We start from the raw sequence: 24044 nt of genomic DNA on the forward strand, positions 1-24044 counted from the left end.
ATAAATAATATAAGACCAAGGGCTGACATTTAAAAACCACCTAGGGAATTTTAATGGGAATTGGGAGTCCAAATCTTTTAGGCAACTTTGAAAATATGACCCACTTGAGCAAATGGAACCATCTGTTGTCTTGGTTATTTCTGCAGTTCTAATGCCAGCAGAATTTAGATTTCCATCAGTTTTAAGGCCAGAAGGGACCATCATCATTCTGCATAACACAGGCTAAAAAGTGTCCCCACAAATTCCTGCATCAAGCTCAACAATTTGTGGTTAAATTAGAGTGTCCCTCAGTTTGTAGACTCCAAGTGATGGAGAATTTACCACATCCCTTAATAATCTGTTCCAGTGGTTAATTATCCTTGCTGTTGAAAAGTTTCATCTGATTTCCAGCTTGAAGTATGACTTCAAACTTCCAACCATTGAATGCCTGTGTCTGCTAAAATATACAGTCCGCTAAATTTTACTCCTAGTTTTTTTTATAAAAAAGGATCATCATCAAAACCAAATGGGTTTTTTTCCTAGTTGCTTTACTAGTAAAGTGGCAGGTTCTTTTAAAAATCCAATTAAGAGGTTAAAAAAAATTGCTTACAGTCCATTTGACAATTCAAGTTATCTGGCAAACAGCAAGTGGTCAGGTTTTCAAACAGTAAATACAGATAGGAAAACAGTTTGATTTAGCAAAAAGAAAAGGAGTACTTGTGGCACCTTAGAGACTAACAAATTTATTAGAGCATAAGCTTTCGTGAGCTACGAAAGCTTATGCTCTAATAAATTTGTTAGTCTCTAAGGTGCCACAAGTACTCCTTTTCTTTTTGCGAATACAGACTAACACGGCTGCTACTCTGAAAAGTTTGATTTAGAATAGCAAGGGTCAACTTGATTGAGTTGTACTACATCTGCAGGTGAGTTACATGACTAACGTGGACAGTGAATCTTGATTACAATGCTAATGAGAAATCCCCTTAATATATGTGGTTATATTCCAGTCTACATCTTTTTTTTCCTTTAACAAGGACCTCAGCAATATGGCATCTCTCACAGGCTCTACTTTAACAAAGTTCTGTGTAAAATAGTCTCTCTATCTGAACCAGGATCCTTTTGAATTAAACTCTTGATATTCCACAGCCTCATTCACACCACACTCACTACAAATAGTTTAAAATGACACAGTCCTTTTAAAAAAAGTCATATCCCTTAAAATTTATTCAGGTCAGTAAAGTTAGAAGTCTTATTACTAAGTGGCAATTTATTGCTGCTGCTGAATTTATCTTCGTTTCATACATTTTTCAGTACTGAGCAGCATTCAAAGGCCTGCAGCAAGCAACATAAAAAAAAACATTGGGCAATGTGGAAAGTAAGCAACACGCTCCTAAAAGCTTAATACCCTATTACTATGAGATGCACAATTGGGATTCCACACAGGATAAAATTCACTAATTCAAGCTGGCCCAGTTAACCACATTCCACATTGGGGGGAAAATTCTTATCTACAAAACACTACATTTTAAAGTCTTTCCCCACGGAAGTCCCTTTAGTTTTCATGTCAGGATTTCTTGCCTGCCAGAATCTTGTATCGTTTTCCCAGCTTGGTGTTTATCCATGACCTGAAGGACATCCTCCAAGATAGAAGGTCCCAGATCCACGTGGAGGGAGAGCAGGGAACCAGCATGGGACATAAAGGACTCCTCCTTATTTTTCTCTTCAACAAACCCATTCTGAGGGATGGCAAACAGCTCATTGGGGCTGCAGAGATGAGGGATAGGTTCAGAAGTCCTGCTGTCCTTGGATGAAGTCAGTTCTGCCACAGCTTCCTTGCCTTGAAGAGCTGGTTGAACTTTGTCATCAAGGTGTAGCCTTGGTGGCTTTGGTGGGGCCTGAGTAGAGGGCAACATTAGAGCCTGTGGACCCCCAATGACAGGAAGCGAGATGGCATTCTTTAAGAGGGGCGAGGGGGCTTCAGAAAATGGTTGCTCATGACCAGAAATAGTAGCAGTCCTTGAGAACTCAAATGGCACTCCACAGTGGCTGCCCCTATCAGAATCCAGGCTACCTTCAGTCCTTGGTAGAAGGTGGAATTTCCCTTGCAAGAAAGAAATATCCCCAAACATATCATTCTCCCCACCACTCCCTATGTGAATAGTGTGTCTGAAGTCTCCCAAGGGGGGGCTGATCATATCAGAAGAAAGGATATCTCTGAGTTTTTCCTTCTTGCCCTTCCTACTGCCTCTTTTCAGGTAGATTGGGACCTTAGTGGACATCTTGCCGATTACTAAAGCCTTTACTATTCAGAGCTGGCCTGGCGAAGTCCATCAAAATAATCCCTCAGATGAGGGTATCTTTTTGGATCCTAAAAAACAGGTTTAAAAATAATCTAAATGTTTTCTGCCATTTTTTTATAAAGAGATGTTTGGAAATGGAGTACTAACATGTGGGGGGAAAGTTCTCACTGTCAAAATGTTTCAGGGAATTAATTCCAGCCACTCACAGTTTCTCTTTCTAAAGTTTGTTGGATACGTCACAGATAACAAAGTGACCCAAATAATTCATTCCAGGCACTTGTGATGTCTTTTGAAAGTCCATCAGTAAATCGGTTGCCTTAGAAAAATCAGCTTAAACTCTTAATGTCGGAATCAACAAAATGTATTAAATCCAGGGTGATTCGTATTTGATGAGGCTGAATGCAGACGTGTTAAGAAGTTGGACAAGTGACATGTTCCCAGTGGAGGCTGAGATTAGGAACACACGGCTTCACAAGTCAATTTGTTCTGTTCTAAATTTTCTTGAAGATGAAACTTGTCAACTCAGCAGAGGAATATGAACTTCCATTCCCTGACTCTGCCATTCATAATCCAGGTTTTACAACACTTTCAGTCAAACACTCTATAAAACAGATTAATAAAAAAAAAGGTTAGTTTGTTTTTAATCTTAGTCAAGATCAGTCGTTTTTAATTGTACTGGAGAAGTTCAATATGTATTTCAAGGAGCACTCGTAACCTTTAAAATTATCATTGCTTTTGAAATTAATTCTGCTTTTCCATGATTGGCACTGAGTTCCACAAGTCAAAGTGTAAGCATGAGTCATAGAGATCAGAGGATACCAAAAAAACAGCCATTTATGCAAACAAGAATATAATCCATAGTTATGCTAGTGAGGATAAATAATTGTAAATTAGACCAACCTTCATGTCTTAAACCAAGCACTAAGTGCCTGGGGTTGGGAAGAAACATCAAGTGAGACTTTCCTAAGTGATTTAGGAGCTTCCACATAGGTGCTTTTGAAAATTCCACCCTTCCCCCATAAGTATGCTCCTGCAGAATTGCCTATTATGTGGAATTTACACCTTTGATGCATCTGGTGCTGGATACTGGTCAGTCATTGATCTGAGCTGACATAGCAAAGTGGTGGGAGTACCGTGCTAAATGGACTGTTAATTTGATGGAAGGAGGTGAGGATATTGGACTACATAGGCCCACTGGTCTGATAAAGCATGAAGTGTGGGAATACTGAGTTGGATGGATTCACTAGACTGACCTAGTAGGACAATATTTATGTTCCTAAGTTTCAAAAAGCTTCCCATCTCCTCATACATCTTTCAGATGGATGAATGACAACTAACCAGTTACTGCTCTTACCACTTGAAAGAAAGATACAACACAACTACAGGACTGGGAGACAGGAATTCCTGGATTCTTGGCTCTGGTACTGACTCTCCCTGCATAACCTTGGATGAATCTCTTCACCTCTCTGTGCCTCAGCTTCCCTAAACTATAAAATAGGAACCATAACAACACTGCCCTAAGTCACAGCGGTGTTGGGCAAGTTAAATAGTTCATGCATGTAAAGTTCTTTGAAGACAAATATTATGAGCTCTTCAAGGAAGGAAATGCCTATTGCTGCATGTCCACAGCACATTGCACAATGAGCCTCTGCTCTCAGTTGAGGCCTTTAGGCACTACCATAATGTAAACAACTGAAGAAACATAAAATACTATTGACCACAGGCCTGTTTACACTCCAGTCAAATACCCAACTATTCAGAGCAAGCCGACCTCTTTGCTCAGTATACTCAGCACTTTTGGAAAGAAAAGAAGAGTATCTGCCAAGCAGCTGAGATACTGCAGGCCAGTTCTTCCTCCTCCAGACAATCCCAAGCCATGATGAATTTTGCAAGAGAGTCACTCAGCATTCCAAAGTGAACCACATTTGCAGTGTTCCATTCGCAGCCACTTAAAAACAAATGCAAGGCAACGGTCTGAAAGCTCTGTTTGGACTCTGGGAGTTTGTCTTACCTTCTATTTTAAAGCCCCCAAAAACTCTGCAAAACCACATTTAAAAAAAAATAACTTTGTGCCAAAGGTAAAGGGGAAGCTATGTGATGTGCACACCCTGCAGTAATGAGAGGGGGAGTCGCCAGCGCATATCAATTTATTAAAAACTCAAGAGCTTTTTGCAATTCAGGATGGTTTTTAAATGTCAGTCTGTGCTAAATGAATTAAGCAGGATTCCCTGTGGGACAGCTTTTCTCACTGTAACATTTCAAGTATTAGCATTGTTATGAGCTGGGTGGAACTTTGTTATAGATTGAGTTAAAACCTCCACCTAAAACAAAAAGTGTATGAACCCACCCGAGGGCTTTTGGCCGATTATTCTTTTTGAGGGGTGGGGGAGTGAGGGAGGAAGGCAGAACAGAAAAACTGAGGAAGTCAGAGAGAGCCTAAAGGAGCAGCTGAAAGAAACCTGGGGAGAAGTTTTTGGTCAGGGGAGCAGGCTGAAAAGCATGCTCTTAGTGCTGTGAGCAAAGGAAGCTGTTTCCTGCTATTTGATTTCTTCTGGGTTCAGAGTCTCAGGACTTTGTCCATTCTTTATAAATCAACAAAACTGCATTAAAGAAAATACTAGACTCCATCAATTTCTACTTCCAACTGGAACATCCCCAGGGTCTTAAAATTTTGGCTACCTGCTCAGGTCAAAAAGGGGCAACACTGAGGTCAAGAGTGGGATCCAGTCTTCACGGAGAAAAATTGTGTGCTGGTATTCCTTCCATTCCTTCCTATGGAGCAAATGATTGCGAGGCTTGCAGAAATCAAAGGTGGTTTTGATCTGAAGCTTCCAACAGCTTCACAACTTTGAAGCTTCACAACAGAAAGTTTTTTTCCACCGAATGCATCCGATGAAGTGAGCTGTAGCTCACGAAAGCTTATGCTCAAATAAATTTGTTAGTACGTGTGGCACCTTAGAGACTCTTTTTCTTTTTTGTGAATACAGACTAACACGGCTGCTACTCTGAAACAGAAAGTAAAACAGCATCTGGAAGATTTCAGAAAGGGCAGAGGGTTGATTTTCAGGTAGGGGTCAAATCAGTGTGGGAGCAACAACCCCTTATGTTCAGACAGGTTGGGAAGTCCAGCTACAAAGCTCTAGGCTAGAATGACAAGACAGGTCAAAGAGGTGACCAGCAACCTCAGTGCCCTAGACCAGAAGTTTTGTCCATTAAATAGTGGAGACCAGGCAAGTTTTAACCAACTTGAAACATGCTAACAGAGATAAGCAGCAGCAAGGACTAGGAGCTGAAAATTCACTTCCAAAAGAAAATCAAAGGGTCACAGATCATTGAGCCAGCCAGAGGACTTTGGTAAGACCAGACATTTACAACAGTTATCTACCCAGTTTGTAACCCACAAAGTCCCGGAGGGGCCAGCTCCAGTGATGCAAAATCTTTGAGGGGGAAACTCCCTGGGAGGCTTATTTAGCTCAATTCAACATTCTAGCTCAAATCAGTGCTGTGAGATGGACAGAAAGGGGGGTTACTAGCATCCAACTTGAGTGACCCAGCTCTGATAGTGCTGCAGAACTAACCCCCCAGAAAAGAGATGGAGTTATCCAGACCTGGTACAAGCCCTTAACATGCAGTCTGGAGTCAGCCATCAATCTGAGCTAGCCAGGGCACAGCTAAGATCTAGGAAAAAAAAAGGAAAGAAGAAACCCCACTTGAACTAGCAGAGAACCTCAAAGACTTATGTTCCTGGCATATCCGGATACCACAAAGACCTTCCAGGATGGATGGGCAATGGATCAATGTGTAGATGCTCAGCTGGACCTGACTTGCAGATCAGTATCAGCGAAAGGGGATCAAAGTCATTCTGAGAGGCTGTGGAATTTGCTACAGAACTTGAACCTTGAAGAGGAAGCAGCTATTAGTGAGGAAGATGGACGCTGATGACCTTGAGCCTTGTAACTACAATTCTGTGTGTAATATATATGATGGAAAGGGGGATTCTAATCCGGATCATGACCATATTAAATGATTGGAACAAATGATAAATATTGTTTGTACAAGGGAAATTGGCAATAATTTTAAAAAGGAAAGGAAAACCATTCAGTTAAATGCTGTTACTTTGACAAAACTAGCCACAAAAAGAAGGACTGTTATACATTTAAGGAAGGCCAAGACAGAATGTTACAAGTGTCTAGTTTCAGAGTAGCAGCCGTGTTAGTCTGTATTCGCAAAAAGAAAAGGAGTACTTGTGGCACCTTAGAGACTAACAAATTTATTAGAGCATAAGCTTTCGTGAGCTACAGCTCACTTCATCGGATGCATCCGATGTAAGTTGTTAGTCTCTAAGGTGCCAAAAGTACTCCTTTTCTTTTTGCGAATACAGACTAACACGGCTGCTACTCTGAAACCTAAGAATATCAGAGGAACAGTGGGGGGTGGGGTGGGAGGGAGAAATACCATGGGGAAATAGTTTTACTTTGTGTAATGACTCATCCATTCCCAGTCTCTATTCAAGCCTAAGTTAATTGTATCCAGTTTGCAAATTAATTCCAATTCAGCAGTCTCTCGTTGGAGTCTGTTTTTGAAGCTTTTTTGTTGAAGGATAGCCACTCTTAGGTCTGTGATCGAGTGACCAGAGAGATTGAAGTATTCTCCAACTGGTTTTTGAATGTTATAATTCTTGACGTCTGATTTGTGTCCATTCATTCTTTTACGTAGAGACTGTCCAGTTTGGCCAATGTACATGGCAGAGGGGCATTGCTGGCACATGATGGCATATATCACATTGGTAGATGCGCAGGTGAACGAGCCTCTGATAGTGTGGCTGATGTGATTAGGCCCTATGATGGTATCCCCTGAATAGATATGTGGGCAGAGTTGGCAACGGGCTTTGTTGCAAGGATAGGTTCCTGGGTTAGTGGTTCTGTTGTGTGGTGTGTGGTTGCTGGTGAGTATTTGCTTCAGATTGGGGGGGCTGTCTGTAAGCAAGGACTGGTCTGTCTCCCAAGATCTGAGAGAGCGATGGCTCGTCCTTCAGGATAGGTTGTAGATCCTTGATGATGCGTTGGAGAGGTTTTAGTTGGGGGCTGAAGGTGATGGCTAGTGGCGTTCTGTTGTTTTCTTTGTTGGGCCTGTCCTGTAGTAGGTGACTTCTGGGTACTCTTCTGGCTCTGTCAATCTGTTTCTTCACTTCAGCAGGTGGGTATTGTAGTTGTAGGAATGCATGATAGAGATCTTGTAGGTGTTTGTCTCTGTCTGAGGGGTTGGAGCAAATGCGGTTATATCGTAGCGCTTGGCTGTAGACAATGGATCGAGTGGTATGATCTGGATGAAAGCTAGAGGCATGTAGGTAGGAATAGCGGTCAGTAGGTTTCCGATATAGGGTGGTGTTTATGTGACCATCGCTTATTAGCACCGTAGTGTCCAGGAAGTGGATCTCTTGTGTGGACTGGTCCAGGCTGAGGTTGATGGTGGGATGGAAATTGTTGAAATCATGGTGGAAATGATTTCAATTAATTGTGGAAAGGATACAATTAACTTAGGCTTGAATAGAGACTGGGAATGGATGAGTCATTACACAAAGTAAAACTATTTCCCCATGGTATTTCTCCCTCCCACCCCACCCCCCACTGTTCCTCTGATATTCTTGTTAACTGCTGGAATTAGCCTACCTTGCTTGTCACCATGAAAGGTTTTCCTCCTTCCCCCCCCTGCTGTTGGTGATGGCTTATCTTAAGTGATCACTCTCCTTACAGTGTGTATGATAAACCCATTGTTTCATGTTCTCTGTGTGTGTGTGTATATAAATCTTTCCTCTGTTTTTTCCACCAAATGCATCCGATGAAGTGAGCTGTAGCTCACGAAAGCTTATGCTCTCATAAATTTGTTAGTCTCTAAGGTGCCACAAGTACTCCTTTTCTTTTTACAAGTGTCTAGTGAAAGCCTCTCTCCTAGTTTGAGAAATGGGGGGACATTAAGCTGAAGGGGAAAAGCTTAGTGGTACAAGGATCAGCCCCAGTTTTTGTTTAGCTGCCCAGATCTAATGGGAGTTTGGCTATTGAGTGTGTATAGCGATGGTTCCCAAACTTGTTCCGCCACTTGTGCAGGGAAAGCCCCTGGCAGGCCGGGCTGGTTTGTTTACCTGCCGCATCCGCAGGTTCAGCTGATTGCGACTCCCAGTGGCCGCGGTTCACTGCTCCAGGCCAATGGGAACTGCTGCAAGTGGCATGGGCCAAGGGACGTACTGGCCGCTGCTTCCAGCAGCTCCCATTGGCCTGGAGCAGCGAACCGCAGCCACTCGGAGCCGTGATCGGCCGAACCTGTGGATGCGGCAGGTAAACAAACCGGCCCGGCCCGCCAGGGGCTTTCCCTGCACAAGCGGCGGAACAAGTTTGGGAACCACTGGTGTATAGGATCTGTGATGTGCATTCTCTGGGGAATCTTGGCTCCTAAAGTACTTGTAGTTCTGAAACAAGAACTGATTCCATTTCCTTTGCTGAATGTCTCTGACAAACAGCAAATAGTTAGAAAAGGCGCTGCAGTTGCGAAATGTGAGGTGGGTATCTGATAAACACTGTTATAGAAGAAAACTACAAGGGGGAAAGTGAGCTCCCAGAGTTGGACTTGTTCCAGCACAGTGCTGTACACTTACACAGGGAACAGCAGAACTATCTAAGGGCTGGTCTACACTAATGCTGTAAGTCGATATAAGTTATGCTAGTTCAGTTACGTAAATTACATAACTGAAGTCAATATAATAGGTCAATTTACAGTGGTGACTACACTGCACTATGTCGATAGGTGATGCTCTCCCATCAACATAGCTTCCACCTCTTAGGGAGGTGGAGTACAAATGTGGAGGGGAGAGCGCTCTTCCATTGACTTAGAGTGTCTTCACTAGACCTGCTAAACCGGCACTGCTGCATCTATCGCAGCAGTGCCAGTTTAGCCAGTAGCATAGACATGGCTTAAGACTTTCTGGTTAGAAATTACGAATTGTCTCCTTATCCAACAAAGATATAGGTTTTACTGGTCCAACACAAGATTGATACTGAGGGAAACAAACCCATTAAACAGCCATCTCACTGGTTACCAGAGGCTAAAAGGCAAGAGGCACTACAGGACATTGAGAAAAGGTATCAGGAATGGAAGGCATATCAAGCCTTCAACCAGTTGTTGGGGCTCACCCATAGTTCTGGTTAAGAAAAGGATGGCAGCACCAGATTCTGTGTGGACTGTAGAAAATTAAATGATAACCTGGATCCCGTAAAAAGTGGGTATGGCAAGTGAAAGTGTATCCAAAAGAGAGGGAGGAAACTGTTTTCACTGCAGGACCAGGCTTGTGGCACTTAAAAGTGGTGGCTTTCGGTTTGTGCAATGCGAGGCTAATGGAGAGGTATTATGTGGGTTGCCCTCTCAGCCTGTCTATTATACCTAGATAATATGCTGGTGCATGCTTAAATAGTTGAGCAGGAACTAAAATATTTACAAATGGTCTGTGATAAGCTGAAGGTGGCCAATTTGAAACTTAACCCAAAGAAATGTGAGTTGTTCCAAAAAGAGGTAATCTGCAGTGGGCCAGACATGCCAAACCTGCAAAAAAAAAAACACAGAAATTGGGCTTGTTTTTGGCTTTATTGGCTTGTGAGTTGCTTGTTGGCTAGTTTTTGGCTTGTAGCTTTTTGCTTGTTTGGCTTGTAGCTTGTTGCTTCCTTTTTTTTGATCGGCTCCCAGCAAGCAGGGGCAAGGGGGGGAGAGATTCAGGGGTGCACAATGGGCCTACCGCAGTCCCCAACTGCACACTGGAGGGATCTAGTTACATAGAGTGTTGGGATTGGCCTTGTTTTGAAATGGGATTAGCTTGATTTTTGGCTTATTGTGAAAGTCAGGATGCTTATTTACAGCATGAAAGTTGGTGAGTGTGCAGTGGGCACACAATTAGCGAGGGGGAAATTTCCACTGACAAAAAGAAAACTGAGGCTGTACAGAGCTGGCCAATTCCCCACACACTCTCAGATGTGCAGTGTTTTACAGAATTCCGCTCCTGTTACCGAAGGTTTATTTGTGGATTTGCCAATATTGCAAAACCCCTGCACAGGTTGGGTGAGAAAGGGAAACCGCTTCACTGGTCAGCAGAGTATGATGTAGCATTTTCAGAGTTGACAAAGGCTCTTGTGACTACTCCTGTCTTGGCCCACTCATGATTCAAAACCCCTTTCATACTGGACGCTAGTGCTTACAGATTGGGGTCAGTTCTGATAAAAGAACACAAGGTCTTGAGAGGGTGGTAGCTTAGACTTTTACTATACTAAGTTCTCCTGAGAGAAATTATTGCACCATCCAAAAATAACTCCTAGCTGTGGTTAAATCTATAGAACATTTTTCATCACTATTTGTATGTGAGGAATATTATGGTTAGGACAGACCTGCAATGGCTCTTTAGATTCAGGAATCTTGAGGGACAGCTTGCCAGGGGTTGGAGAAACTGCAGTGCTACAATTTCACAATCACACAGAGGCCTGGCCATAAGCATGTTAATGCTGATGCCTTGTCCAGACAGGTCTCTTGCGAGGCTAATTGCAAACACTGCCCCAAGTAGGAGAGCAAGGAATTAGCTGCTCAAGGGAAGGGGAGTGCCTCCAGACCCTTCCTCTAGTCTAATTCGCAGAAATGCCGGTGTGCCTGGTTCATCCACCAAAAGACTGAGGAAAGGGGTAGCAGAAATGGACTCCAGAGCAACTAAAAACTTTCCCAAGACTATCCTGATACAGGATAGGGCGTATTGGAAAATCAACTGGAAAATGTATCCACCCTAGAATGTAGTGTCTTCTCACAGTAAAAGCTTTCTGGTCACAGTGGGAAAGCTTGGAATTTAAAAAATAAATATTTTAAAGGTGATGGGAGAAACCAGAAGGTGATGGGTATTGGTCCACTGAAAAAGGAGGTCCTAAAGTTATGTCATGATCGTATAACTGTAGGACATTTTGGGGTTGCAAAAAACTTAGACAAATTAAGGGACAAGTTCAAATGGGTAAAAAGCAGCCAAGACAGTTGGTGCAAGAAATGTGCTCTTTGCATTGCGAAGATGGTCCCCCTAAAACAGGGAGAACCCCTTTGCAGTAGTATCTTGAGGGGACACCAATGGAGTGCATTGACATTTATGTTCTTGGGACCCTTGCCTGAGACAGAGGCTGACAATCAATACCTACTCGTGGCTATTAGCTAATGGACTACTTCACAAAAGGTCTAAGGCTTACCCAATAAAAAAAATTAAGAGACTGTGACAATAGCAGGGATCCTAATGAATGAATTCTTCACCAGATCTGCAGTCTTGGGTGAGTACACACAGATCAAGGGAGAGACTTTGAATCCAAAGTGTTTCAATGGGTTTGTGAGATTCTAGACATTCACAAAACTCACACCTACAATCTGATGGGATGGTGGAAAGCTTCAGTAGGTTTTGGCCAACCAGGCTGTTAAAAGTCCTGTCGGAGGTGCTGCTCAGCTAAGGCAGGCTAGTCCCTACCTGTTCCGACACTGTGCTGTGCCCCAGAAGCGGCCAGCAGCAGGTCCGGCTCCTTGGCGGAGGCGCCATGGGGCTACACGAGCTGCCCCCGCCCCGAGCACCAGCTCCGCACTCCCACTGGTCAGTAGCTGGGGAGGTGGTGCCTGCGGACGAGAGCCACGCAGAGCCACTTGCACGCCTCTGCCTAGGAATTGGACTGGCTGCTGGCTGCTTCTGGGGCGCAGCACAAGCGGTGGTACCAGGATAGGCGGGAAGCCTGCCTCTGCACCCCAGTTGCACTGTTGACTGGGAGCTGCCAGAGGTAAGCCTGTGCCCCAATCCTCTGCCCCAGCCCTGAGCCCCCCTCAAACCTAGAGCCTCCTCCTGCACCCCAAACTCCTCATCCCTTGCCCCATCCCAGAGCCTGCACCTCTACCCCAGAGGCCTGACCCCCTCCTGCACCCCAATCCCCTGCCCCACCCCAGAGTCCCCTCCACACCCTGAACCCCTCATTTCCAGCCACACCCCTCACCCCTCACCCCTGTACCCCAACCCTCTGCCCCAGCCCTGAGCCCCTCCCACACCCCTAACCCCTCTGCCCCAGCTCAGTTGGGTTGTGGGCATCAACAATTTTCTTCAACTGGGTGGCCAGAAAAAAAGTTTGAAAACAATAGACAGCAGTAGGTCAACAGAAAAATTCTTCCATCAACCTAGCTACCACCTACATCAAACACAAGAAATCCTCCCATCAGCATAAATGATGTCTACACTTGAAATGCTACCTGCTGCAGCTGCGCCACTGTAGCATTTCAAGCCCTTATAGAACAGCAGACAATGAGAGTATAAAGTGTACCCTGCAGGCCTCACGTTTGGGCAGGAGCTAAAGCAACTTCTTGTATGGAGTGGCTTTCTGAAGTGGAACAAAGGGATTTGAACCATTTGGACTGTGTGGAAAGCCTACAACCCAAAATTGAAAAAGTTCACACCTTTCCTAGGGAAAATTTGAGGCCTCTGAAAAAATGAAAAGGCTCTATGATAAAAAGGCATATGCAGAAACTTTTAAAAGAAGAGACGTGTGGTCTGGCACAACAATCATTGAAGGAAGAAGGATAGAAGCCCTAAACTGGATGAATTTTTGGAGGGACCATATGCAGTCTTAACACAAATAAATGAAGTGGTGTCCATGATACAGTTAGATCCCCGGAGTAAGCCCAGAAGTTATCCATCTGAGAAGATATCGCAGACCGAATTTCAGCTTGGCTACCCCCTGAATCTGAGAATGGAGCTGTGGAAATTGAAGCTGGAAAAGTTGTTACAGAGGTGAATTCCCCATTAGAACAAAATTGCCAGGCTCTGCCTCAGCCATTGAATTCCACAGAAACAACCTCTAATAAATTTGTTAGTCTCTAAGGTGCCACAAGTACTCCTTTTCTTTTTGCGAACCTCAGAAGAACACTGAAAGGCAATCCAGGGAGAGAAAAGCCCCACAGGGATTTGGGTGGGAATAAAATTGTTTTGAGCTGGTGATGGGAAACCATCTCAACAGAAAGATACGGTATATGTGTAAATAGTTAACCTTGTATCATTTTAAATGTATTTTAAAAAAATTATTTCTGTTTGGGATGGGTTCTTAAGTGCCACCATTAAAGGCTTCACTGGAGCAAAGAGCAAACCTAGGAGCAGGTATTGTTATGGACTGGGTGAAACCTTGTTTTGGGTTGAGGTAAAACCCCCACCTAAGACAAAAGAAATGTGTGAATTGTGAACCTGCCCAGAGGCTTTTGGCTGAGTATTATTTTGGTGTAGGGGGTTGTGGGGGAGGCCAAATACAAAAACTGGGAAAGATAGAGGCCTTTTTAGGTCTACACCTAAAACTTAGGTCGACCTACCTATGTTGCCCAGGGCTGTGAAAAGTTCACCTCCCCCCTCCCCCCCCCCCGAGAAACATAGTTAAGACAACTGAAGCCCCAGCATAGACACCGCTAGGTCCACGGAAGAATTCTGTCAAAAACCAGTTGGAGAACACTTCAATCTCTCCGGTCACTCGATTACAGACCTAAAAGTGGCAATACTTCAACAAAAAAAAAACTTCAAAAACAGACTCCAATGAGAGGCGACTGAATTGGAATTAATTTGAAAACTGGATACAATTAACTTAGGCTTGAATAGAGACTGGGAGTGGATGGGTCATTACACAAAGTAAAACTATTTCCCCATGTTTATCCCCACCCCACCCCCCCACTGTTCCTCAGACATTCCTGTCAGCTGCTGGAAATGGCCCACCTTGATTATCACTACAAAAGGTCGTGTCCGTCCCCCCTCACTCCCCCCGCTAGTAATAGCTCACCTTAAGTGATCACTCTGGTTACAGTGTGTATGGTAACACCCATTGTTTCATGTTCTCTATGAATATAAATCTCCCCACTATATTTTCCACTGAATGCATCCAATGAAGTGAGCTGTAGCTCACGAAAGCTTATGCTCAAATAAACGTGTTAGTCTCTAAGGTGCCACAAGTACTCCTTTTCTTTTTGTGAATATAGACTAACACGGCTGCTACTCTGAAATCTGTCAGCCTTGCTACTGCTTCTCCAGGGGGTGGATTTACTGCTACTGCAGCCATGGAAAAACCCCTTCCATTGCTCTACCAAGTGTCTGTCTATATTACGTCACCACAGTAGTATAGCTGGAGTGTTGCAGTTGTGCTACTGTAGCGCTTGCAGTGTAGACATACCCACAGAGAGAGAGAAAGTCTAAAGGAGCAGCTGAAAGTGTGTGTGGCTGTCTCTGGAAGAAACCTGGGGAGAAGTTTTGGGGTCAGGGGAGCAGGCTGAAAAGCTTGCTCTTGGTGCTGTGAGCAAAGGAAGCTGTTTCCTGCTATTTGGTTCTTTCTGGAGTCAGAGACTCATGACTTTGTCCATTCTTTGTAAATAAACAAAACTGTATCAAAGAAAATACCAGACTCCATCAATTTCTACTACCAACTGGAACATCCCCAAGGGCCCTAAAACTTTGACTAGCTGTTTGGGTCAAAAAGGAGCAACAGTACTATTGGAGCAGTGTGCATGGCTGTATCAGGAGTTGGGATTTGCATGCAGTTTTCCCCCCAAGACTTCACTTACCTTAAAAGCACAGGGGCAGATCCTCAATCCATATAGCTGCATTAACTTTAATGGAGCTGTGTCAATTTACAGTGGCTGCAGCTCTCGTCCACCCATTAGGCATATCTCTTATTCTGGAATAATGGCAGAGGCACTGTCCAAGCACAGCCCTGAGAGCCTGAAGCTGTGAGAAGAACTCCTTCTGAGGAGCAAATTGTTTGTGTGCCTCAGTTTCCCCTTCTGTAAAATAAGACCCATTATTGGCCTGCTTTTGACCTAATTTACATTGATGTAAATAAGGAGTGGCTCCACTGAAGTCATTGGAGTTATATATGGGGCCTGATTCTGATCTCACAGTTTTACACCAAAGCAACTTCACTGACTTCAGTGGTGTTATTCCTGATTTACAGCACCACAAGTGAAATCAGTCAGGCCTAGTGAGTGCCAATTTTTAGTATTAGATAAGACTGATCTCTGGAACGATTTACATACGAAGATCCTTCTAAGATGTAGCTGGCAGAGGTGGGGGCGGATTGGCGGGGAGCTGCTTTTGAAAATCTCATTCCTAAAAAAATAACAAAAAATCCCCACTCAGTCAAATGACCAGAATAAGCCCTCAACAAATGAACCTGCTGTCACTCAATAATGATCTAATTTCCATTTTCTGTCCCATGCTCTGCACAATACAGTCCATATAACTGCATGCTGCCCAGTTGAGCAACACTAGGTGAGAAAGGAACAGCAACAACAGAAACAAACAAACTTTGCAGAACTCGATTTGCTAAGCAAAAATGCTGATTTGTTACTGAGATTGGACTCCCAAGAGAAGGGGAGAAGGAATAGAACATGCAACATCTGATCACCTCCTGCTGCTACTATGGTTGTCACTGGCAGGACTGTACAGTTAATAGTTATGTTATAGGAAGACTGGGACTGATGGAACCTAAGTTCAATTCCTGGCTCTGCCACTGGCCTGCTGGGTAACCTTGGGCAAGTGACCTCCCAAGCCTCGGTTTCCCTATCTGTAAAATGAGAATGATACTGATGCACTTTGAGACATCTGGATGAAGAGCTCTGTCAGAGCGAGGTATTAATTAATTATTAATTATTATTATTATTATTATAGGGTCACCAGTCCTAGTCTGTTTTAGTAAGGAGAGGGAAAGGTATATATAAAACTGTGTGTTTTATTACTGGATAATATCAGAAATGAAACCTCCAGCCCAACATGGCTGCACACAGGCAATCATTTAGACTGGGATTTTTAAAGGAGCCTAAGGAACCTAACTTCCTTGAACTCCTTTAAAGATTCCACCCTGAAACATTAACATGATCAGATTAGAACTCTGTCTTTCAATGGCTATTGTAACAAAACAGAGAGCATCTCTGGAACCACCCCCCCACCCGCACAGGGAATGACATCATATTCCTCTCTGTAATATGCACCCACCCTTTTCTTTATAAAAATAGCAGCCTAGCCCTGTTTGTGCCTGTTACTGGCAAACCATTTCCCTTTCGTGTCTTTCCTTCCTGGGGCAGCCTTAGAGGTTCAGTTTAACGGCTCCTTGCAGCACCTGCTCTGAGAGGCTAAAAGAAACCCCTCCCATCAAGAAAAGGAGTACTTGTGGCACCTTAGAGACTAACAAATTTATTTGAGCATAAGCTTTCATGAGCTACAGCTCACTTCATCGGATGCATTTACCCTCCCATCAGAGATTCAATGGCCTCAATGCCCGCCCCCCCAGCCTCCTAAACAAAGGCATCCTGTGACTGAGGCCCTCCCCTGAGAGAGCTGACGCACATGGCACTTTGGCTATTCAAGGGGCAGTGGTTAGTATTGTGATGCTGTGTCAATTGAAATAGTTGGTAAAGTTCCCAATGATGTAACGATGCAAGATCAAGCCAATTCTCATTTACACTAATAAGGCTCTGGCAGTGTAAAAGGATCCCTTTGATTCACTTTAGGGTCCCTTCACTTTATCAGAGTGGTGTAAAGGGTCTTTAGTGTAAATGAGAATCAGTCCCTACTAGTCTAGACAAACCAAACAAAGGTTACATCACAGATGGTTATTAACTATTTTTATGACTATACTGCCAAGAGACCCCAACTGGAATTAGGGCCCCATGGTTGTAAAGAATACGGCTGAAAAGATCGTTTTCCTAGCCTGTCACTTTAACAGTTCACCCCTCCCTTTGAATACCTCCACTGCATAAAGCATAAGCTGCTTCTATTCATTTTCATGGCCCTTCCCGGTCAATCCCTAACCTACCCTATTTATCATGTCCCATCTGCTGTTGAACTGTCAATGCTCACCTCTGATTGGCCCATGGTGCAAGCCTGCATTACCCACGTGTTACATTTTCAAACAAGCCCCTTTGTACTTTCTCCCATGTTGCCTCTCATGTTTGGGAGGAGCTCCCCATAAACAGCCACAAAGCCACCTCACTGTCAACTTCAAACCCCTCCTCAAATCTCTCCTTTGCTGTGAGGCCTACAAACAACTTGAGAACAGTCAGGCCATTATTATGCTGAGATCACTGCCTATCTATCATGCTCACCAACATTGTGTCATCATTTTCTTGTATTCCCCCATCTGCCTGTATCCATCTGTTGTCTCTTGTATTAGATCTAAGCACCTTGGGGTAGAGACCAACTTTCTGTTCTGTGTTTGTACAGCATCTAGCACAATGGGGGTCCTGGTCCATGACCGGGTTTCCTGGTCACTCTGATAATACAAATAATAGACAATAATTGTACTAGGCACTGCACAGATATGAAGGCCTAGTCTACACTTGAAAAGGTTTGCCTGGATAGCGATACAAATACAGTTATGCCAGCAAACCTTCCTAATGTAGATGCAGCTTATACTGGCAAGTGTGCTTTTGCTGGTATAGTTTACACCAATTAATGAAATAACCTGGGGAGAGGGGAAATCACACTCCTAACCGACATTACTGTACTGGCAAAAGTTTCTAGCGTAAAGCTGGCCATAGTAAGAGACAGTCCCTATTCCAAAGAGTTTATAATCTAAACAGGCAAGACAGACAAAGGGTAGGAGGGGAAACTGAGGCATAGTGAGGGGAACGTGCCAAAGCAAGTCAGCACAGAGCTGGGAATAGAACCCACATCTTCTTGATCACACTTCAGGAGTTCCCTCCCCAAACCTATGAAATGAGATTCAGCTGTAGAGAGAGATGGAAAAAATAAAGAGAAAGAACGATCTGGAAAATGTGCCTCACGGTCAGTAAGAGGGTCAGATGGACCATCTGGAGTTGGGTGGGGACCAGGTTCTGGTGCAATTCCAGCTATCCAGATACTTGGTTCTACTGGACACAGAAATAAAGAAGAGGCAGGGGTCTTACTACAAGACTTTTATGGCCTACAGGATAGGAAGGATGCTCCTGCAGCAAAAGTACTGGGGGCCCAGTTGTGATCTCACATCAGGATAAATCAACAGTTAACACCACTGAAGTCAATGTGTAATACTGCTGTGTGAGCTGGAACTCAAGACAGCTGGATTCTACTCCCCGCTACGCCACCAACTCAGCAGATGGCCTTGAATAAGGCACTCCCTTTACCTCCCTCCCAGAAGTAGTGCCGGGCTAAAATTCATTCACATTTAGTAAGGGAGAGGCAATGTGGTCTAGTGGATAAAGCACTGGATTAGGACCTAGGAGTCCTGGATTCAACTCCTGGTTCTGCTACTGCTTTGCTGGGTGACATTGGGCATGTCACTTCCCCTCTCTGTGCCTTAGTTCCCCCATCTGTAAAATGGTGATAATGATTCTGCCCGCTTTTCAGAGTAGCAGCCGTGTTAGTCTGAATTTGCAAAAAGAAAAGGAGTACTTGTGGCTTAAAGACTAACAAATTTATTTGAGCATAAGCTTTCGTGAGCTACAGCTAACTTCATTGGATGCATTCAGTGGATGTGAATGCATCCGATGAAGTGAGCTGTAGCTCACCAAAGCTTATGCTCAAATAAATGTTAATCTCTAAGGTGCCACAAGTACTCCTTTTCTTTTTGCCCTCTTTTGTAAAGCACTTTGAAATCTACTGTTAAAAAGCACTGTGTATGTGCTAGGGATTATTATTTGTATTGCAGCAGCACCTTGGAGCCCTAGTCATGCAGCAGGACCCCATTGTGCTAAGTGCTAATAAAACAGAACAATGAGACATTCCTGCCCCAAAGAGCTTACAGTATTGTCTGCAGTGTTCTTCATCCCATCCTACTGCAGGATCAGAGCCTTCAGCAGTAGGGGGATCAGAGTAATAGCAAGAGATTGATTCCTTGGTACGTGCTCCAGTGTTGGCATTGTAAATACTTCAATGGAATGCTTATTTATTAGCATGGGAATTAAACCTCCCAAAAAAATCATGGAAACATTTTTGGTTTTTCACGTAGCTTGATTTTGCAAAATCTTAAATAATAAAAGAACGATAATCCCTAACTCTTATCACCTGTAGATCTCAGAGAACTTTACAAAGGAGATCAGGATCATTATCCTCATCTTACAGATGGGGAAACTGAGGCACAGAGAGGGGAAGAGACTTCTTCAAGGTCACCCAGCAGGTCAGGGCAAAGCCAGGAATAGAACCCAGTTCTCCTAACTCTCAGTCCAGCCACTAGGCCTGATTCTCTTTTACCTCCAGCCCTCTCCCCACCTGGTGGTTTGTATAGTCATTTATACTTCTGCAGAGTGGATATCACTACCCAAATCAGAGTTTTCCACTCATTCATACTAAGGCTGATTAGCCACAGCATTACCCCAGGCTTATGCCAGTGTGACTCCATTTTCAGTTAAATTACACTGATATAGAACAGGAGTAACACAGTGGTGAACCATGGCAGCTAGCAGTAGAATTTTGCACCCACTCTGCACAGGTATTACGTTACTCCATGATGTGCATACAAGGGAGAATCAGCGCCCCTTCCCCCTGTTCTCCCTCACACTCACTCTCTCTCTCTCTCACATATACACACAAATACCTTCAATTTCTGAGGCTAAGGCCTTGTCTACATACTGAACTTACATACACAGTGTTACACCAATTAATTCACTGGAGCTGCTCCTGATTTGCACTAGCATAACCAAGATCAGAATCTAGGATCTTAGCAGCAGTCCAAACTCCAAGGGCCAGTCAAACTCCACTGACCTGCAGCTTGGGGAGTCATTTACGTCAGTCAAAGTGAAGGCAACAAAGGTGTATGTAAAATGTTACTAAGTCAGAGCAGTAAATGATTTGCACCGCTATAAATGACCACACAAGGTGAAAGGCAACAAGGAGACTGACTCCTTGTGTAGACACTGTTTACACCAGTGCAGCTTATCCTCAGGGTAAACTGCACTAGTGGAAATCATGTTACAATCATGTAAAACACATCTACACCAGGGGCTTGCACCAATGCCTAACATCTCAATGTAAACAAGGCCTTAGATTAAAACATTACTTTTTTCCTCCTGAAGGAACAGGAAGTCTTGTGCTGGCTGGTTTTCTTATACATGTAAGCACAGAGAGTTTGGAAGCATGCTAAGGGACATTCCTTAGCAGAGAATCCTCCTGGTTCTCCCATACATCCACTAGATGGCTGTATCTGTCAGGGATCATCTTAAAAGAAGTTTCACCTTTCCAGCCCCACAAAGGTCTCTGAGTTACATGGAGGGTCATTTCCCTCACCCCACCCACAGAAAACGATTTGCTTTGTGCTCCAGGGAAAACATTTGCCCTACAGAGGAATGTTTTAAAAATATCCAAGATAGATTTATCTGTAGAATGGATAGAGCCCACAACCCCATCCTCCAATAATCCAGTAAACCTCCCCTTCTCTCCCCACCACCCCCGCCCCCACCAAACCTAAAACCAATCCTTTGAGCCCACCCTATCAAAATGATTCTCCTGTCAATGTAAAACATAAAGGCAAAGCTCTGTGGCAAAACACCCCTATACCCTGGAATCCCTCTTCCCTTGTTCTGTGTCTCCTCCCTTCACTGGCTTGCCCTGCTGTTGACTCCAAGCTAGTCTAGCCCACAAAGGAGTTGGACAGCAAAATGTATGTGCAAGTCCCACAAGGGAGATGAAGTACTCAGAACTACCCTTCTCCTGGCAGATCACTAGTCAGAAAGATGCCGTGAGACAACATATTAGCCCACCAGGGAGTTGGGGAGGGATTGGTATAGCAAGGCAGGCAGGCTTTGGGAGCAAAGCCAATCTTAAAATGTTATTTATTCCAGGACGCCCAAGACATCAGGTGAGTTGGTAGCCAGTAACATAGTATGCCAGCCTCAGCTATCTTGCAGCCAGGCAATGCAAGCTCAGGACTCTGGGGACTGGCAGCTATTCCCATTGCAAGCAACTCCTGCTGTCCAAGTTACAGAACGCCAATGGCATTGGAACCTGCTTTCTTCCCTTGGCCAGTTGGAGGATGAAGGCAACTGTAATGGTCATCTTCCTTAGAGGAGGAAGAACCATCCAAGGATGTGGGGAAAACTATGAAGAGGGCGAAGTTAGGCCCAAACTTCAGACTGGGTGAGGGAAACCCATAAAACGTGTCTAACTGTAAGATACACTGAACAAAGTAATGCTGTCTAGTGGCTAGGATGTGGGGCTGAGTTTCAGGAGAGATGGGTTCTAGGCTCTTCCCCTCTTTGCCACTTGGCTGTTTCCACTTCTACCTTTTGACTGTCCTGTCTATTTACATGGTATGCTCTCTGGGGCAGGGGCCATTTCTCAAAATCTGTCAGTACAGTGACAGGCACAATAGGGCCCCAACCTCTTTTGGGTCTCAAGTTGCTACTGAAATACAAAGAATAATAAAATAATGATATAACAAATAAATACTTCAAGAAGGACAAGAGACAGTGGGCTTAAATTGCAGGTTGGACATTAGGAAAAACTTCCTGTCGTGCTAATTAAACACTGGAATAAATTGTCGAGGAAGGTTGTGGAATCTCTGTCATTGGAGATTTTTAAGAGTAGGTTAGACAAACATCTGTCAGGGATGGTCTAGACACTTAGTCCTGCCATGAGTGCAGGGGACTGGACTAGATCACCTCTTGAGGTCCCTTCCAGTCCTACAATTCTATTACTCTAGAAGAGGGGTCCTCCTAAAACTAGCAACACCCTGTCTTACTGGGCACCTACTAGTGACAATCATTAATCAGATATAACCAACCTCTAACTATTAGGGTGAGAAGAAAGTTTCCCCTTGGGTCAAATAATCCCATAATTTCCTTCTACAGGTTTCTAGCATCTTCCTGTGAAGCAGCTGGTACTGGGCAATGTTGGAGGCAGGATCCTGGACCGAATGGTCATTTCAATATTCTTGTATTGGGGTGGATTCCACTCTCAGTAACACAAGTGTAAACAGGGCCCCATGGAATTACTTCAGATTTACACAGAGGGAACTAAGTGGAACATTTGCATGGTTCTCCAGCTATCCCCATACTGTGTCACTCATAAAGATCCATAAGGCCTGCTTCTCATTTACCCCAAGGCCCTTTACACTGCTCTGCCAGTGTCAAGATGTCTAAAAGAAAGAATCAGTCCTTTATCCTACCATCTGGAACATGACATCTATTTCAAGCATCTCAATATGCCAAAGTTAATCTAAAGATAGTTATAAACTTCACAGCTGGTTTCTAAAATTATATAAAGCAGGTTGCTGTATGTAGATAGTGCTAGACGGAGACATGTAACATAGGTGTAAAAAAAAATCCCCATGGGAGACAACCAGAGCTTTATATAGAAGACGATGGGTAAATGATACCCTGAAGTCCAGCTCTAAATTTAAAAGGCAGTTACTAAGTACCACAGCTTGATTTAAAATGTGAGAGAATTAATTTCTTCCTCCACCCCTCTTGTTGCAAGCAGTAAGAGCCAATTTAACAAGCTTTACTGATTACAGCTTTCACTCCCTTAAAAACAAATACCATGGAAAATCAGCCCTGGTTGTTAACAGATGGAATGAGACAGAAGGAGAGGGATCCCATTTCAGTGCCAGGCCCACTCCCCTCGACAAGGAAGAAGTGATAGCAGCTACCAACTTGCACTGCAGGAAAACACTGCCCTCCTGGTTCGGAAAGCTACGACTTTGCCCTCTTTCTAGAACACCCAAGCAACTCTCAAACATTCTTGGCCTCATGCACACATCCTGACAGCAGAAATTATCCCCATTTTACAAACAGGGAAACCAAGGCAAAGAAAATATTCCACTATCACCACCCCCCCCCCCCCCCGCATAACACAGGGAGTCATTGCAGAGCCATGAATAAAACCCAAGAGTCCTGACTCCTAGCCTCCCCTGCTCTCCTCCCACAGCTGGGAAAAGAACTCAGGAGTCCTGACTCCCAGCGCCACTCTTCTCTAACCACTCGACCACACTCCCCTGCCATAAGTGAGACCGGAGCCCAAGTGTCCTGACCCCCCGCTTTCCTCTCAGAGCTGGGAACAGAACCCAAGAATCCTGATTCCCAGCAAAGCTTCTTGGGCTATTCCAAAAGTCCAGTCTCGGGCTCCGTGCAAGTGACATTGCCGCAGTGTATGAGCCGGCACTGCCAAGTACCGTCACACACACATCCTTCAAAGTTTTGGGAGAGCTACCAAAAACAAAAACAAAAAACCGACAGCCACTCACTCCACCTCCCCAGTACTCACCCTCAGTGCCGGGCGGTGGTGGTGAGACTCCTGCTCCGAGCTGCAGTGAGCTGCAGCGGGTTCTTCCTTCCCTTGTTCCCCACCCTGGTGCTTCTTAAGCCAATACACTGCGCGCTGCGGGCAATGTATTCAGCGAGGGCTGCTCCCTCCTCCCTGCTCCCGAGAGAGCCAATGCTAAAGCTACAATGTAGCTAGCCAGAGAAATAGCATGCAAACTCCTCCCTAGGTCAAGTGCACAAGCCAGCCAGTCCCAGCCTGCTCTTTCGCTGTGCTCCACGGCTCGCAGTTAGACTGATGTAACATTTTAGGGGAGGCCTTGGGCATCCTTTTCAGGAGGGGCTACAAACAGGGGCAGACTTTTTTTATATATGAAACTTGCAATCCTCTTTCCTAAACTTTCAGAGGGAGGTGTCCTCTGCATGCATAACATTACCAGATCCTCGGGGGCAAAAGAGGACTGATTGTGCATAAAATGCAGGATGCTTGGTACATTAAATGTATGGATTCCC

At 44.3% G+C, this 24044-nt stretch overlaps 1 protein-coding gene across 5 annotated transcripts; it reads right to left on the reverse strand.

Moving 5' to 3' along the window:
* Positions 1-1185: 1185 nt before the first annotated feature.
* Positions 1186-23768, reverse strand: CDC42EP2 (CDC42 effector protein 2). 5 transcript variants are annotated; one of them, XM_043519763.1, is made up of 3 exons: positions 23516-23768; positions 5858-5957; positions 1186-2878 (listed from the first exon to the last, which is right to left on the reverse strand). In XM_043519763.1, the coding sequence occupies exon 3, from the start codon at positions 2256-2258 to the stop codon at positions 1539-1541; it is 720 nt and encodes a 239-aa protein (XP_043375698.1). In that variant the 5' UTR covers positions 2259-2878; positions 5858-5957; positions 23516-23768; the 3' UTR covers positions 1186-1538. The 5 variants fall into 5 exon arrangements, with proteins under 5 accessions (XP_043375698.1, XP_038267720.1, XP_043375697.1 ...); XM_038411792.2 differs by lacking the exon at positions 5858-5957 and having other exon boundaries at positions 1186-2880; positions 23536-23768; XM_043519762.1 differs by lacking the exon at positions 5858-5957 and having other exon boundaries at positions 1186-2880.
* Positions 23769-24044: the final 276 nt, after the last annotated feature.

This window comes from Dermochelys coriacea, chromosome 7 (assembly GCF_009764565.3).
Source record: "Dermochelys coriacea isolate rDerCor1 chromosome 7, rDerCor1.pri.v4, whole genome shotgun sequence".
NCBI lineage: Eukaryota > Metazoa > Chordata > Testudines > Dermochelyidae > Dermochelys > Dermochelys coriacea.

Bases quoted from the DNA above. Each gene is read 5' to 3' on its own strand.
- CDC42EP2 (XM_038411792.2), bottom strand. From the start codon at position 2,258: ATGTCCACTAAGGTCCCAATCTACCTGAAAAGAGGCAGTAGGAAGGGC.